This window comes from Branchiostoma belcheri, unplaced genomic scaffold (genome assembly GCF_001625305.1).
Source record: "Branchiostoma belcheri isolate BF01 breed outbred unplaced genomic scaffold, Haploidv18h27 scaffold345, whole genome shotgun sequence".
Classification (NCBI taxonomy): domain Eukaryota; kingdom Metazoa; phylum Chordata; class Leptocardii; order Amphioxiformes; family Branchiostomatidae; genus Branchiostoma; species Branchiostoma belcheri.
The window spans coordinates 39,554-56,460 of NW_017803960.1; the positions used below are offsets into that span (position 1 = coordinate 39,554).

The 16,907-nt window shown below is 40.5% G+C and overlaps 2 protein-coding genes across 2 annotated transcripts in view; both read left to right on the top strand.

Annotated features, from left to right (window-relative positions):
- Positions 1-486: 486 nt before the first annotated feature.
- On the top strand, positions 487-2,782 carry LOC109475710 (ankyrin repeat domain-containing protein 49-like). The gene is made up of 3 exons (XM_019776474.1): positions 487-808; positions 2,180-2,272; positions 2,582-2,782. The coding sequence occupies exons 1-3, from the start codon at positions 704-706 to the stop codon at positions 2,780-2,782; spliced, it is 399 nt and encodes a 132-aa protein (XP_019632033.1). The 5' UTR covers positions 487-703.
- Positions 2,783-2,863: 81 nt separating this feature from the next.
- The window catches only part of LOC109475716, a 67,879-nt gene continuing 53,835 nt past the window's right edge, over positions 2,864-16,907 (top strand). The window contains exons 1-7 of the mRNA XM_019776479.1: positions 2,864-2,956; positions 3,132-3,230; positions 3,410-3,508; positions 3,686-3,784; positions 4,039-4,137; positions 4,712-4,807; positions 5,165-5,287. Coding sequence (XP_019632038.1) covers positions 3,192-3,230; positions 3,410-3,508; positions 3,686-3,784; positions 4,039-4,137; positions 4,712-4,807; positions 5,165-5,287 — 555 coding nt within the window. The 5' untranslated portion in view covers positions 2,864-2,956; positions 3,132-3,191. The remainder of the gene's footprint in view (positions 2,957-3,131; positions 3,231-3,409; positions 3,509-3,685; positions 3,785-4,038; positions 4,138-4,711; positions 4,808-5,164; positions 5,288-16,907) is intronic.

Here is a 16,907-nt window from a genome sequence, read left to right on the forward strand (position 1 = left end):
TTGCTTAATACTTGTGTCATTGGGGAAAATTTTGGGGACCGAGAGAAAGTGGTCACCATGGACAGGTGGCCTGCTTGAAGAGAGGGGACTCCTTAGCTAGGTAGGTAGACAACGGTTAGGGTGTGAAGTTTCTCTGAGAACTCACCTGTACGTTTTGTGACGTCAGAACTAACATCCTTCGGTTCCTGGAGAGTCTAAGAGCCCTGCAGAGACCTTAAAGACTGGGAAAGGGTCGTCAACCTCTCCCAAGGCACTTGTGGAAAAGTTCAGGTAAACCCGGAAGTAACAGGTGCATAACGGTTCACCTGCCAGATGTAGCAGCGCCTGAAGTACAAAAACTAAAGAAACTTTTACCACAGCCCTTTAGCGCACAGATAAACTGTTCATGTAGAATGAATTAGAAAGTATTGACGCTGTGTCTGTATGGCTGTGAAATTATCGCTCCTTTGTTGGTACAGTTTGATTTACAGTGTTCGGAAACGCTTTAGCGGCCATGATAATTTGTTAATCAGGTATATCCTGGGTAAACCTGAGCGCGCTGTACATGATGCTCGGTACATGATACACTACCATAATATTGTATATATGGAGAGAAATGATATATTTGTGTGTTTGCGCTACAGGAAAGCACTAGATCCATCTAGTCTTAGTTACGACAGGCGTCACTTGGCAGGTGGTGTGTATCTGTAGGGTCAGACCAGGCATGGACGGAAGAGAGCAGGAGACAATGGAGGAAGACGAGGAGTCCGGGTCAGAGGAGGCCGGGTCTGAAGTGTCGAGTTCGGAGGATGAGGATGAAGACGAGAAGGTAGCGTAAAGAAAACATTATAAAGATAGAAGTAATGTTACACACAGACAAGCCCCACAGTGCATATAGTGGTGTATATCTATAACAGGCCTTTTCCTCTAGCCTGATGTAGATGGTCCGTCCACCGTAAGGTGGCCTCCTTGCGGCAGGACAGCTCGGTAGTCTTTTTTACGTCTATCTGTACAAACTTTGATGGGTCTTTTACCTTCGCCAAGAAAGTTATGTTTTCAGTAGCGTTTGTCTGTGTGTGTGTGTGTGTTTGTGGTTTAAAAAGATAACTCAAGAAGCAGTGGATGGATTGGCATGGAACTTGGTAGGTGGGTAGGTCTTCATAAGACCTAGAAATGATTAGATTTTGGGCCCCCTGGCGGCTTTCCAAGGTACTGCAGCAGAATTTCCGGTTTTGATATCTCGTGATCTGGACATGCTAGGGTCATGAATCTTTAATGGCAGATAGTTCTTGGGATAGGGAAGAAGTGACTTGAGTTTGGGTCCCCTAGCGCCTTGTTCTGGAACTGCAGGTGCATTTGTTAAAAATTTTTCGAAGGAGGATAACTAAAAAACCGGTTGACGGATTGTCGTAATTTTTGGTATGTAGGTAGTTGAAATGATGCTTGACATAATCAGATGACAATTATGCAAACCAGGAGCTAATTTGCATAATTAATGAGGAAATTCTATAAATCTGCTTCGATAATAGAACTATGAAACACTTGACATCTACTTGAGAACGAGAAAAACATCTGAGGATATAGATTATGTAAATGAGGACCTAATTTGCATAATTAATGACATATTTTTATAATTTGATAGTTGAACTGCTGGGAATTTCATAGTTGCCACATTTTGAAGTTAAGTGAAGGTGAACATCAATAAACATAATTTATTCAAATCATGTCCTCATTTGCATAATTTATGAGGAAATGCTATAGTAGCCTTTTTGTTAAGATAAGGCTGTCATTGGGTGGAGAATATGATCAACTGATATGATCCATGCAAATGAGGCTCAAAATCAATGATTAGAAATTTTGTGTAATTCGTCCACCACAAGGGTTAACATCATTTGGCGAATGTATGAGATCGTGGAACTCTTGTTTCACATGTGTCATGTTAGGTGTCTGTATACTATGGGCCGTTGAGCCTGAAATAAACAATAAACATATGTGAGCTATGCACAAATAGAGGAGGATAAATTATATATCTTTTTATATCTATAACAGTTACTTTACACTGAGACATGAAAGGAAGTGAAATATCAGTATGTCGGATAAATGAAGGGATAGGTGTTAAATCTTCTCACATGCTGAGTGTTGTTCTGATTGACTGAGTGTTGACAGTTGTTTCTCCTGTTCCTGTCTGCCGCCGCTATAGGCGCTGCGGAAGGCTGCAGAGGAAGGAAACACGGACAGAGTGAAGCAGCTGTTAGCGGAGGGAGTCAACCCTAATGCTGCTGCTGGCATTTCGGTTTGTTACCATGTCTTTCGTCATTTTGCTTATATATGGTGATGAAACAGTTAAGGCTGTACTATGAAAATCAAGAGGCAGGAGGCGAAAACGGCTTAAACGCACCGGACGTTGAAGTAGGTGGACTGACTGCAGTGATACAAGAAATATTTTTGTGTCATTTTACACGATTTGACATTTATCTTCTATATAGCATTTGCTGTTTAAGGTATAACCAACACAAAAATATCACCAAACACACAACAATATACAAATTGCATATTTGTCCGTTACGTTGCAATACTGAAGACTTTTTGATGTGTTTTACAGCAAATGACTCCTCTGCACCGGGCAGCCGGGAGTGGCCACCATGAAACTGTATCGGCTTTACTGACAGCTGGTGCAGATGTGAACGCACGGGACGATGAAGTAGGTAGACTGACTGCTGTGACGCAGAAACATTTTATATCTCTTATGGGATTTGACATCTATCTTCAGCTGTATAGCAGTTTACTTGGTAAATTCCGTTAGAATTGTCAAAAAAATACCTGCACATTTGTCTGACCTGTTGTCATGCTGAAGACCATTTGATCTATTTTAATACAGCAAGCCTCTCCCCTGCACCTGGCAGCCGAGAATGGTCACCATGAAACTGTATCAGTCTTACTGACAGCTGGTGCATTTGTGAACGCACGGGACGATGACGTAGGTAGACGGATTGCTGTGACGCAGAAACATTTTTATGTCTCTTATGGGATTTGACATCTATCTTCAGTTGTATAGCAGTTTACTTGCTGAATTCCGTTAGAATTGTCAACAAAATAACTGCACATTCGTCCGACCTGTCGTCATGCTGAAGGTCATCTGATCTATTTTACAGCAAGAGTCTCCCCTGCACCGGGCAGCCGGAAGTGGCCACCATGAAACTGTATCAGTTTTAATGACAGCTGGTGCAGATGTGAACGCACGGGACGTTGGGGTAGGTAGACTGACTGCTGTGACGCAGAAACATTTTTTATATCTCTTATGGAATTTGACATCTATCTTCAGCTGTATAGCAGTTTACTTGCTGAACTCCGTTAGAATTGTCAACAACATAACCGCACATTTGTCTGACCTGTTGTCATGCTGAAGACCATTTGATCTATTTTAATACAGCAAATCTCTCCCCTGCACCTGACAGCCCTGAATGGCCACCATAAAACTGTATCAGTTTTACTGACAGCTGGTTCAGATGTGGACGCACGGGACGATGACGTAGGTAGACGGATTGCTGTGACGCAGAAACATTTTTATGTCTCTTATGGGATTGACAACTATCTTCAGCTTTATAGCAGTTTACTTGCTGAATTCCGTTAGAATTGTCAACAAAATAACTGCACATTTGTCCGTCCTGTTGTCATGCTGAAGACCATCTGATCTTTTTTTTTACAGCAAGAGTCTCCCCTGCACTGGGCAGCCAGGAGTGGCAGCCATGAAACTGTATCAGTTTTACTGGCAGCTGGTGCAGATGTGAACGCACGGGGCGATGTGGTAGGTAGACTTATTGCTGTGATACAAGACATTTTTTATTTTTATTTTGTAAGATTTGGTATTCATTGTGTACATAGCATTTGCTGTTTAAAATATAACACACAAATTTCACCAACACACAACACTATACGATGTGCATATTTGTATAGCTCTATAGCAGTTTACTTGCTGAATTCCGATAGAATTGTCAACAAAATATCTGGACATTTGTCTGACCTGTGGTCATGCTGAAGACCATCTGATGTGTTTTACAGCAAGACTCTCCCCTGCACCGGGCAGCCCATAATGGCCAACATGAAACTGTGTCAGTTTTACTGACAGCTGGTGCAGATGTGAACGCACGGAACTATTGGGTAGGTAGACTGATTGCTGTAAAACAAGAAATATTTCTGTATCATCTTGTAAGATTTGACATCATCTTCTCAATCTTCTTACTTAGTGGTTTATTTGCTGACTACAATTTAAATTGTTGCCAACATGAAGCTGGTACGGATAGGAACGCATGGGACTATACAGCATATCATCAACTGTCGGAATATATCATACATTTTTTGGTGTCATAAAGCATGGGTTGCACATACATTATTATGCATATGGTGCTCTGTATATGTACAATTTGGGGCTATTTTCGTGCAACGCATGACACCGCAGCAAAACGCAACGAATGCGGAAGTAACTACGCCATCGCATGGCAAAAAAAGCCAGTGGTCGATGACCTGATTAAGACACTAAATTGAAAAATACTGTGCAAAAATGTCAGCTTTAAATCATAGTGCTACCGTTATTATCAATTATTCAAAACAATCGGTATAAAGGTAAAGTTAGGAAATGGTTTCAAGCGAGCTTGGAGTCACTAATATACATTTATAAGGGTTGCTATTTGATCATACTAAAGATGAAACAATTTCACTGTTGATGCCACAACAGGAAGACACACCCCTCCATGACGCAGCTACACAGGGCCACCCCAAGTGTGCGGAAATACTGCTGCAGCACGGGGCTGATGCCGGTCTCAGGAACAAGGTCAGTCGATTCTTCGTCTTCTAACTGACCACCAATCCAGAAATACAATATTGGCATTACTTCTTTTGGGAGAAAAATATCAAAAGTAAGACTTTTTTAAAATGATGATCCTCTTAAATACATACATTACTGCCCGAGGCAAAGAGGAAGCTGTTGTTGGAATAAAAACACAAATCACGATGTGTTCTGATATTCCTGCATCGCATCACATAAACATCTACAAACCAATGTCTTTGTAGACATGAGCTTTGCTGCTGTACCTGCTGTATGTGTTTTATATGCTTCATACTCATTCAGTCGTGTTTATTTCCGATACTTCAACATTCATAGCATAATTGACAGCATGTTTATTCCCAGCATGGTCTAACGGCGGAGGACATCGCTGCAGATGAGGACACCAGTGACGCTCATCCGGACAACAAAGACCGAATTACTCGTGGTAGAAAGGAAATACTGAAGCTTCTCCGACAACAAAATAATGTGAGTCGCTTCCAAACTTACGTGATGCAAAATCATAAAGCATTATGTCTAAAGAATATGATTGAGATGACTGTAAATTTCTTGTCAAACACTTCGGTTCACAAACAACTGCTGATAATATTATTTACTACAAGTTGGGGATGATATAAAGTTGTTTGTTTTAGTTCCCCTGGTAACGTTAGGCATGCTAGTATTTGAATTGCTGTATTCTTCTTGGCAGGCTGGAGAGATATGCATTATGACTAACATCAGAATTGCGTAGAACCATTTAGCTACGAGTGCAGTTGGAAGACATGTTATCTATCCATAGAGATATGTACTTGTATAAATATACATGTCCAATTTCAGCCTACTACAATGACCAGAAGTGTGTCAGAAATGATCTTTGTAGAACCGCCCTCATACCAAACTTAACTCACTTTCACGTGTGCGTGTTTACAGGAAGTCTCGACACGTAAGAAGGAATACGATCCTGTACTCGTCCGGTTCTATGAAGAAAGAGGAATGACTGAGGCGAGGAAGGATCACCCGTTGATACAAGAAGCAGCTAAGGAGAGCGGGAAAACAGTTGACCAAGTCATGGTATTATCAAACATATTACACGTCTTACATTCCTATTGACAAGATAGCTTACTGAGGTCGACCACTATAGTCGATGTTAGTCATAATTATACATGGATGGTTAATAAACATTGTTTCTACATCTATAGGATACTGAACAAGGCCCTCATGGGGCTTCATGTTGTTGTGTATTTCCATGACAGTTACTCTTCTTCCCCAATCCCCATCTACTATTGGCGGCAATATATATCAAACAGGATATCATACATCTAGTCCAACCCCTATGTCTGTAGAACCCCCCCCCCCACAAACCGTCTATCCTCAGTCCCATACCGGGTCTGACAGTATCTTATGTCAGGTTCCAGTGTCGAGACTAGGAGGGGACATCCTCTGATTTGGTTGTATCGAGTTATCATCAAGTTTGGTCAAACATGTCAAATATGATTTTCAGTGGTTCGATAGTGCCTGTTCCGCGTCTATACCTCTATACCGTGTCTCATAGAGAAATTTATAGACAACAAAAAAATGCAGCGACTTTCGTAAGGTAGTCATCTACATGTAGACATGCAGACAGATACGTGGGTACAACAAAATTGACCTACGTACAAGACAATAGATGAATCAAGTTATTGTCCTTTCAGAACTTCATCGGTAACTACCGTAAGAGTAAAGGCGGCAGTAAGAGGAGACCGCCGCCAGACACGATGGAGAGGAAGAGGAGGATCACGGGATATCACGAGTACTACAGGGAACAGCTACCAAGGAAAAGGGGTGAGTTGAAACGGCAGTTATAATTGTTTACGAAAATGTTTAACTATTACAATAGCAACATTCAGTCGATCATTTTATTATCCTCTCGAATACTTCAGTTGTAGTAAATGGACCGGTAAAAGTTTATCTTCACATGGTGTCTCTCTATATGCATGTATATAATGACCAGACTCGTCAACTCTGCCCTGCTACAAAATGTAACCGAACGCCACATAGTGTCTGCTACAGCACTAGTTACCATGGTGACAGACGTCTGTTTCATGCCATTGATCTGATGTGTTTGGAGAAGAAAAAGACGAAACAGAGCATAAACAATATGTTTTCCTCTTAAGCATAATAATGCTTCCTGTGTCTATATTATGTCAATGAAGTTCACATAATAATTTCATGAATTCTCTTTTCAAATGTTTGCCAAGTTCACCAAAACGTATTTTTCTAGTATTTAACTAACTGCATGTTTTGTGACTGTCTTACCATAGCATACTGTAGGTACATTTTAGATACGGAGTTAGTATCGCTTACGAAAAATATTCGAAACATCAACTTTATGGACATCCACTGAAGTACCGTGTATTGTACTACGTAAACGGTATCTAACACTTCTTCATCTTGCATTTTCCTTCAGCCAACCAAGAATTCTCCCTTGCCGGTGCCAATAGGGAAATCGGTGAGAGCTGGAAGAACCTGACTGACGAGGAAAAGGAGGGATACAACAAAGCAGCAGAGAGGAGAAGGGGCAAAGAGACGAAAGTGAAAACTTGGTCCGAAGTGGCGAAAAAGCTGAAACAGCTCGAAAAACTGGTGAGTGTAAGAATACGAACATGTTTCTGGACACTTGAAGGATTTTAAAGAGTAGTCATTCAAAGGAGTTACGTAAAATGCCATAGACATCCTTTGAGTCAAGTTGACAGATGCTTACGATCCATTCCTTTGTTATCCCTTATTTGTATCTGAAAAAGGTATTAGTATGTAGGTTCCACCCAGTAAACGCAGTATTTGTTGATATCATTAACTTCTCAACATATGTACATGGAAAATAGATTAAAATGTCAACAGAATGATGCATTTATCTACTAAAAGTTTGCCCAATATAGAAGAATTGCGTCCAAGCATTATCATTTGGAAAGTACATGTATATAAAATACAATTGGAGCTTTGTTGTTACTTTTAGTCCAAGGAGCTTGACGAAATTGGTGTGGAGGCTTTGATGGTTACTCTCTACAATGGAAGGATTCGAGCGTTCGGGTCCCAGAAGGATCTGGTAAAGGACGAGACGTTCGGGGGCTACATCGAGAATCAGCTGAAAGCAGCAGAACATCAGCGGAAAGCAGCACAATGTGAGCCAGCCATCTCCTACATTGGTCATGAAGCATTTCTGTTAACATAGCAAAAATACAAATACAATCCATCTATGATCTAACTATAACTAGTTGGCTCAGTGGGTTGTCATTAGCAAACTATGTATAGTGATTGAGGTGCCATTTGATAGCTATTATCATTATATTATCAATTATTACTATTATCAATGGTTTATTGTGGCGACTCAAAACGACCATACAGTGGCAGCTTTTTAGCTCAATCATAGTGTGGCATTCAAAGAGATAATATTTACACACAATACAACTTAAAATGCCTTACGTTAGGCCTGCACATATTAAAACCATTTCATTAATGTATTAAAACGTATATATACATCAATCTAGCAGGTAATCATGGTAGATGGGCAACACCTGTACATGTCATGTTTCATTAAGTAGATCAACCAGGAAAGGCAGTGTAGTCTAGCGATACCTCTCAGTTCTACATTTGAATTGTGTTACATTACTTTTTTATGTAAGATTCCTCTCATGCAGGCTTACACGGTTCGGGGGCAGCCATGTCGAAAAAGTTGTAGAATTCAGTTCTATTGCTATCTTGATATATATCTATCTGTACAGGTTTAACAATGGACAGACGCCGAAAGAATTCGGACAGAGAGGGCAGCACAGGATCGACTGGAGAGAGCCATGACGTAAACGGAAGGCCAGGGAGCAGCACCAGATCAGTCAGTAAGAGAAGGAAGAAGAACAAAGAGGCACAGCAGGGCAAACAGCAACATTCCAGTTCTACTGCCTCTTTACCGTCGGCATCTTCAACACCACTAGGTAAGCAGTCCATTTAGTTAGTATACATACAAAGTACCAAATTGAGCTTCAATCCGTATATCTATGGTATTGTTCATAGGAACTCCTCAACACAATTTCTATTCACAAATCATTAACAGTCTGCTATCTGCTACACACGAATCTTGCCTAGTATGTAGTTGTAGTTGTGTATTGCTTCATTTCGCCCGCTTGGTGTCATGGTGTAATTTGTACTTATCACAGCACCCAACATAATTAATGCTATACTTACATAAAATGAAGCAGTGGACGTTTCCAATTTTGGTCCTTTTTCAAATATCAATTTGGATTTTACCATGATAAATATTCACTGAAGGAGGGCATAACATATCTTGAACAAGGATATGAATGTAACTATGTGTGTACGTATGTAATAAAATGTATGGATTCCTTTTCCAGTTGAAGTCACTTGCAAAAATGTGTTTTTGTTTCTCCAGAGACAGCAGTCACAACAGAAGGACGTCTACCCAGAACAACAAACATACCACACAACACAGGGACTCCTGTACATGTGGTATTACCAAACAGAGCAACATCTACCCCTGCCCGACCAAACACAGGGAATCTTGAACTTCTGGCACAGCAGTCAGCAACACATCCAGATCTACACAACTCTTTCCCTGCATCACCACACAACACAGGGACTCCTGTACAGCTAGCACCAGAAACAACTCCAACAGAATCGCAGACAGGTTTTCACTACTTGTACAGATCCAACATGCCTCTTGAACTTCTGGTACCGCAAACAACTCAAACAACATTTGCTGTTCGTCAAGTGCCTACAGGTGTGGACAATTTCAATTCCTTTGGACTTCCCGACAGAACAGCATCACTGAGCCTACCTGCTGCCCTGCCAACATTTCAAATGCAAGGTTGGTACCTGTAGTTGGTTTGGAACATCCATACCTTTGTCAGAAGCTGTTTGACAGACTTTGCCAATATTTTCTTTGTCTCTGCCTTCCTACAACAATTCTATACATATGACTCTACATACACTGATTGTTGGTACTGGCTGGTACAAGAGGTGTGTTAAGTTTATTTGGTATTTATCTTGCCAACCTATTGTTTCACATTCCATAACAACAGTCTTCGGTATTGTGACCTATTTCATTCAATATTTGAAGTGAACCAGCATTGGTCTATGAAATTTTTAAGTCAGTCTTTGGGATGTTCGTATATCAACTATAAAACTATTCCCTGTTAGGATCAACAACCGTGACAACAGGGGGACTCCCACACACGACACCACAGATCCCCACAGCAGCGAGCCTAGGGACTCCTGTACCATCCCAGGTGACTCCAACGGTTCGTCAGGCACCTACAGGAGTCGGGACCACAAACGAACAGTTTCCTCCCAGCCCGTTAGTATTTCCAATGCCTCATCATCGCTAGATACAAGCACATATCTCAATACATGTATATGCCATTATGGAAGTTGTTGTTCAGTAAATATGTTTTAATATGCTCTATCACATAAATTACATATACATAACAATGTATTAAAAGCATGGATCAAAGTTGATATCTAGATAAGGCATTATGAGAGTTCTCAAAAGTGGCATCTTCTATTAAGACGACAGCATTCAGGTGCAGTACACCAGTACCTGACCTCTTTGTTTACTATCTGTGTGACCTCGGGCACCTGCCTCTGACGTCACTGGTCGCTAGGATACCAGGTCATGGCGGGGGCACGTCGTACGTGTCAGTAGAAAGTGAAAGAGTTTCTGTGGCCTTTTGGGAATTTCCTGCGCCAAAATGGGACTTTTTATACGCGCTAAACTATTGACGTTGTGGCAGAAGTGGTGAAGAACCCGACTGTTGGAACAGGGTACAGTAGAGAGGGTTTGATTCACTCTGTGGACCAGTTTTGTTCGACACCCTGCCTCGGAAGCGAACCATTCAAGCGGCCATGTTGGTATGGACAGACGTACGATGGATAAATTATATCTGTGAACATGAAAGACATAACTATGGCTAAACAGACTATTTAGGACTTAAAGTTCAGTTTGGGAATGATAAGGATGCTTTATTTTCTGGATTTGCAGATTGCATAGAGAATAGGTGAGTAACCATAGGGTTTCACGTATGTTTGTAATGTAATGTAAGTTATCCATGTGAAATAAAGTTAGTTGTTTCCAGTAAAGACAAACTTGATCAGGAGTGATCATTTTTCTTTAGTATTTTAGATTTGTAATGAGTAATTAACACCATGTACCAGGAGTTCGAGTTTGCTTTATGACATGCATACGTCCCAACTGTTGTGAATGACCAAATATTAATTCACAGTAATTTTTTACAATCTTTTGCCTATTGTAGAATACTTTGATCTGCAATAAACTACTTGTAGATGGCTATACAATGTCTTTGTGAACTCCCACATTTGTACATTTCATGGAAAATTTAGTTAAAAAGGAGATAGCTTTGCCTTTCTACTCGTAAACAAAGTGAATAAGTCTAATTAAGTATTTCGTCAGATCTGAAATCTACTAATGCTTTAATGTGTCCAAAAATGACCTGACAGCATTTCAGTGTTGTACTGCAATGACAGCTATACTCTTGAACGTAATACATATCTGTGAATCTTAATCATAGACATCAACGTCCTATTTTATGTTATGTCATTCTGGAACGTTGTAAACCACTATAAAGAATGCTACAGCCATGATAGTAATACAATGCAAGCAGTCTATTATTACATGTCATTTAAGAACGCCAAGCAGGTGCAATGGTGTCGTACATGTTGTATTCTGTTCAAGTAAGTGATCATATAAAATCCAGTTACACATAACAGCAGCAGTAGTTCTTGTTGATTGTCTTTGTTGTTGCTGCCCCACCCCCCTCCCGGTCCTGTTGTGTGCCTATCATATCAAGTTGTTCTGTCTGTGGTGACGTGATAGTTCTCTACAACACAGGCCACATAGATCTTCAGTCCTGTGTCATTGGTACCAGCCTGGTCATCACGTCCACCTGTCGCCACAGACTCTGAAGTATCCAGGATAAAAACTCGACTTAGTAGCAGTGTTAGCCTGTACCGTTAAGAGTTACACTTGAAATGGCTTCAAACCATCTGTGTAATGCTTTTGAATTTCACGTCATCAAACAGACGCTCAAGTGCTAGAAATATTATACATTTAGCTTGTGTCAAAACAAAATGCGTACCTTTGTCGCCTGTTACATGGTAGGTCCGGTTGACACAACCCCAAGATATTGTACGTCCACCATTACTGTACTCGGGTTCGTCCACTTGTGTGGGAGGGGGTTGAGATTCGTCCTCTGAAATAGAGTTCGGTGACATGTAATTGTTGGCTTATAACTACGACATAAACAACGGTGTGTGCGTACATAGATATTGTTCATGGTTGACATCCAAGCCTCCCTAGAAAGAAATCTTACTTTTGCCACTGACTCACGTAACTTAAGTGGTAACTCTACCTGCTGGCTATTGTTGGGCACAAAGGTCTTTATTTACGCAGTAAAGCATTCAGTATGGCCACGGGTTATTCTCGTACAACAGTCAGCCGCGGAAGCTATGGTTTGTACCAAGCTTGTCCGCTTTTTGTCTCGTTCCGCTTTTTACCTATCTTAGCTTTGGTAGTTTTTATATCAGACGTTTACATACAAAGTAGTTTCACGTAGTTCGTTAAGGCACTAAATGTTGTGGCAATTACTTGTTTCTAACATGAATGCACAGGATGCACTCAGTCATTCAGACTAAAATGAAACATGCCTTATTGAATATTTACGTACAACAGACAGCCATGGAGGCAATGGCTTGTACTTAGCGCGACCAACCTGATGTCAGACTAGCTTTTCAGCTGTTCCGTTTTATGGTCATCGTTGGTCAATTTCATATCAGAGTTACACATACAGAGTGTACTTTTACGGATTTTGTTAAGCTAAACATTCAAGTCTCCATTACGTATTCCTGGCACAAATGAGCAGTGAACACACGACTTAAGACGGCCTCGTAAAAACTGAAGATCGCGCACTAAACTGAATTGGCTTCATATGTCTTCTTCAATATATAATCATACCTACATGCTACTGTATATTTTTTAATGTGAGCAACGTCTATATGACATGTTAACATTGACCGATTAACATGTGATAGTTGAAAATGCTTCTGCTCTTCCGATATTATCAATCAAGCTTTGAACAAATGAGTCGCATGGCAAAAACATTTCAGGCAGCAATATTCTGTTGGAGGATTATGTCACAAAGACTCCAGTTTGTAATAATCACAAGTAAATGGTCCTTAATATTTATGACAGTTAGTGAAATTCTACCACTGCCCCCGGGATTGCAACTCGAAGAAGAGGTAACTATACGTGTAGACATGTGCATAGAAAAACAATCTTACCTGTCTTAGGCTTGGTGTTCAGGCTCTTGTAGTTCTTATAAATGTCCCAGAGTTGTATTCCGAGTCGAATGATTCGCAAAAAACTCATGCTGTAGCTTACTACCGTACCTGTTCCCTGACTCGATAATAAGTAGTAGTTGTGCTGTGACGGAAGGTGATCGGAGTAATTTGTACAAGTTGGACGGAGTTAGGAAAGTCCACAACGCAGGGGTACATGCAATCACATTGTTGTGGTTCCAGGCATTTGGAAATGGTTTTCAAATACAAATGTCATTAAAAATGTTATAAAAACAGTCGTAAAACTGAAATTGATGACCAAATCATAATGTGCGCCACAGGATTAAGCATTTATATTCATCAAACTTTAGCCACCCTTCCCGAAGAAAGTGGTACGACCGTACGATTAGAATTAGAATAGGGGAAAGTCCCTTGAAGTACAAACCCAACCCTCCCAGCATGACTGTTGTACATGAGATCCAGCCTCAAGCATAGCTCTTGTACACAACTACACAGGCTCAAAACTAAGCGCGGCGAAAAGATCATGTTTACACTCTTGCTATGGAAGGTTTCACCGTTTTGCCGTGCGGCATAATAACATGATGTCATCACTGCCCAATGTCAAGTAAAAAAAGTGCAAGACGTGGTGTTTGGGGCTTGTCATGTTAAATGGTGGTGGATATAATTTTGTGGATATAAATGGTTGACCCTGCCATCCTCTCTTGCCATATAGGTGGCACAATAGCGCTAGTGGGAACAGACTTCAGGTACATGACACGTATAAGAAAAATACTGGACAGAAACATTTGACCACATTTTGACCAGTTATCCTTCCAACAAATTTTCTTTGAAAGGTCTTGAAAAGGTCAGCTGCAAGGAAATGGTTTGGTTTTAAATAATACGTTAAACTTTGTTTCCCCTTTGCTGAGCCTAATTTAAGGGAAAAAATCAGCAATATTTATCAGAATTCTGACTGTTTCAATAGGTCATGAAAACTATTTTATCTCACATGAGAATCTTACATATTCGGACAAAACATGACATACCATGATTCAACGTAGTCGCAACAAGCAGGTGAAAGTCTCTGCTTGTACAAAAGGAATCCTCCCAGTATTGATGTTGTACAAATGTCAGCCGACTCATGACGTAGCTATTGTACACATCGAGCATTGTACGGAAGAGAGACACAGTACACAGGTTATGTTGACACACACTCGGTGGCAAAGAACACCTTAACTTCATGGTACAAACACAGCCTTTTAGTGTGGATGTTGTACATGATTCCTAGCCTCCAATCGTAACAAATCGTAACAAAACGCACACAACGAACTTGGTCCGGAGAGCAGACACAGTATAAAGGTTAATATATGTTTACACACACTCGATGTAAAAGAAGTCACAACTTGTTTAATGGATCAATATTTTTGTATCTCTATAACCGGTATAACCGCCATTCGGCGTAACACACCAGCTTATGTATCTGTATAGCCGGTATAACGACCCTTCAGTGTAATACACCAGCTTCTGTATCTGTATAGCCGGTACAACCGCCCTTCGGTATAACACCAGCTTCGCCGGCCTGCGGCGTTAGTCATACAATGTGATTTGGTGTACTATTTACATACAAGATTGTGCGACAAACACAAAATGTTGAACGGTTCACAGCGCCGCGCTACAAAACGCCAAGTCACAGGGGAAGTCCCTGCATGTACAAACCCAACCCTCCCAGCATGACTGTTGTACATCATTCCTAGGCTCAAAACGTATCTCTTGTACACAACTCCGCAGGTTTGAGAGTAGGCTCCGTGAAGAGTTGTTAACACTGTTCCAAAGGAAGGGTTCACCGTTTAGCCGAGCAGTATGATAGCATGATGTCATCACTGTTGCATGCCCACTGTCAGGTAAGAGATCGTCCACGTGTATGGCGTGGTGTTTGGGGCTACTGATACAAATACAAACAACTATAAATCCTACATAACTTGCCATCCTCTATTTTATGTTCAAGTTTATTTATTTTACCAGGGCATATCTCAGATCCCTTGATCTGATTTTCAGGTATCCCTGGGCACACAATAAAAACTACATTCATAAAAAATTACACAAGTGGAACACAACAATATACAAATAATGTTACAAACATTTACATGTACAAAACAGTCATAGTATAGGCACATTTAGTTCATTCATTTGTCCGGTTCAGTCCAGGTAACAATGTGGTCGCACAACGCTGTCTACTGAAAGCTGTATACTTGTGTCTCCCCTAACCCAACATGGAAGACGGGGGAGAAGCCTGCGCTCATGTGTGTACAATTTCTACTCACTGGTTTCAGGAAAAAGAGGAGCACAAAAACGAAATAACTCCACCATCTCAGATAAAGCGTTGCTAAAGACAGCAAACAAATGCTGCAAGTATGATAGATAATCTCACATAAACGCAGACTACACTATAGGGAGTAGATTTTGTCCTTCAGTTTCTCTTACTGAAAAGTCTCGCCACAGAGTCGCGGTTTGCACCAGGGCAGAGGAAGAAAGGAACCGGAGGAACCGGCGTGTTCAAGGTCAACTACAGTCGGGAGCGGAAACAAACTGGAGTTGATGAAAGTATAAAAATGTTCTGTAGTATTTGGCAAGATTATGCATTGGCATAAGTTCTACAATGCCTCGCATGCAATGTGGTAGACGACAGCAGAGGCCGGACATGTATGTATGTCTGTATGTATGTATGTATGTATGTATGTATGTATGTATGTATGTATCTCGGGTGTTTTGGCGGAGAAAGCTGCAGCATCCAGTAGCTTTAGCTTGGTGTGCCAAGAAATAATAACGAACATCCGAATGTTAAAGAGAAAAACTGCTGAAATATATGCAACTGGCAATTGATCATTCACGTAATGCTGTATAAACTAGACTGAGATACTAAGACGGAAATTGTACGAAACTTAAAAATATAATGTAAAAGTATTGTACTTCCTGGTTTAAAAGCAGATAAATACATAGAGATAAACAATTGAAAATGTTAGGACTTTTTCAATGTGTGAGTTCTGAGCCTATGAATTACGTAAGGTTAACATTCATCCAAGATATACACGACATATAAGGTTACCATTCATCTAACATATACACGATATATAAGGTTAACAATCATCTAAGACATATACACGCTATATTATATAAGGTTAACAACCATCTAAGATATACATGATATATCAGATATGGTTGCTAATAGGTTAACAATCATCGATCTAAGATATACGCGATATATAAGGTTAACAATCATCTAAGATACACACGATATATAAGGTTAACAATAATCTAAATTATCATATAGCCAGGTGACGTTGACCAATCAGAAGGCTCCATTCCACATTCCTTATGACGCCGTAATGTCACAAATAGAGTCAAAATCGCGTATTTATTCATCCCAATCCATACATTAAACAACCCAAATAATCACCCGCAGAACAGGGCTCTAGTTCTAAAAAATCCAAAAATAACTTTAGTTGTGTTCCAATGACCTCGGCTGACTCCCATAAGAACACCTGTTCCCTGCCTGTGACCCAGATAGAAGACATAGAACGTGAACTCTACCCAGTGACCTCAGGTGACTCCAGAGGGAACTATGTTCTATGTTCTATTCAGCATGTGCATTGTATCACTTACTGCATCAGTTTGGATAGACTATCGTGTAAGCTATATGATAATAGTGTTAATGTTCCGCCCTTTCTCGGTGAATATGGTGTGATAAAGCCTTGTCAGTTGCTATAACCAC

Bases quoted from the DNA above. Each gene is read 5' to 3' on its own strand.
- LOC109475710 (XM_019776474.1), top strand. From the start codon at position 704: ATGGACGGAAGAGAGCAGGAGACAATGGAGGAAGACGAGGAGTCCGGG. The intron at 809-2,179 runs GTAGCGTAAAGA...CCGCCGCTATAG, and splicing joins ATGAGGATGAAGACGAGAAG to GCGCTGCGGAAGGCTGCAGA. The intron at 2,273-2,581 runs GTTTGTTACCAT...TGTGTTTTACAG, and splicing joins ATGCTGCTGCTGGCATTTCG to CAAATGACTCCTCTGCACCG.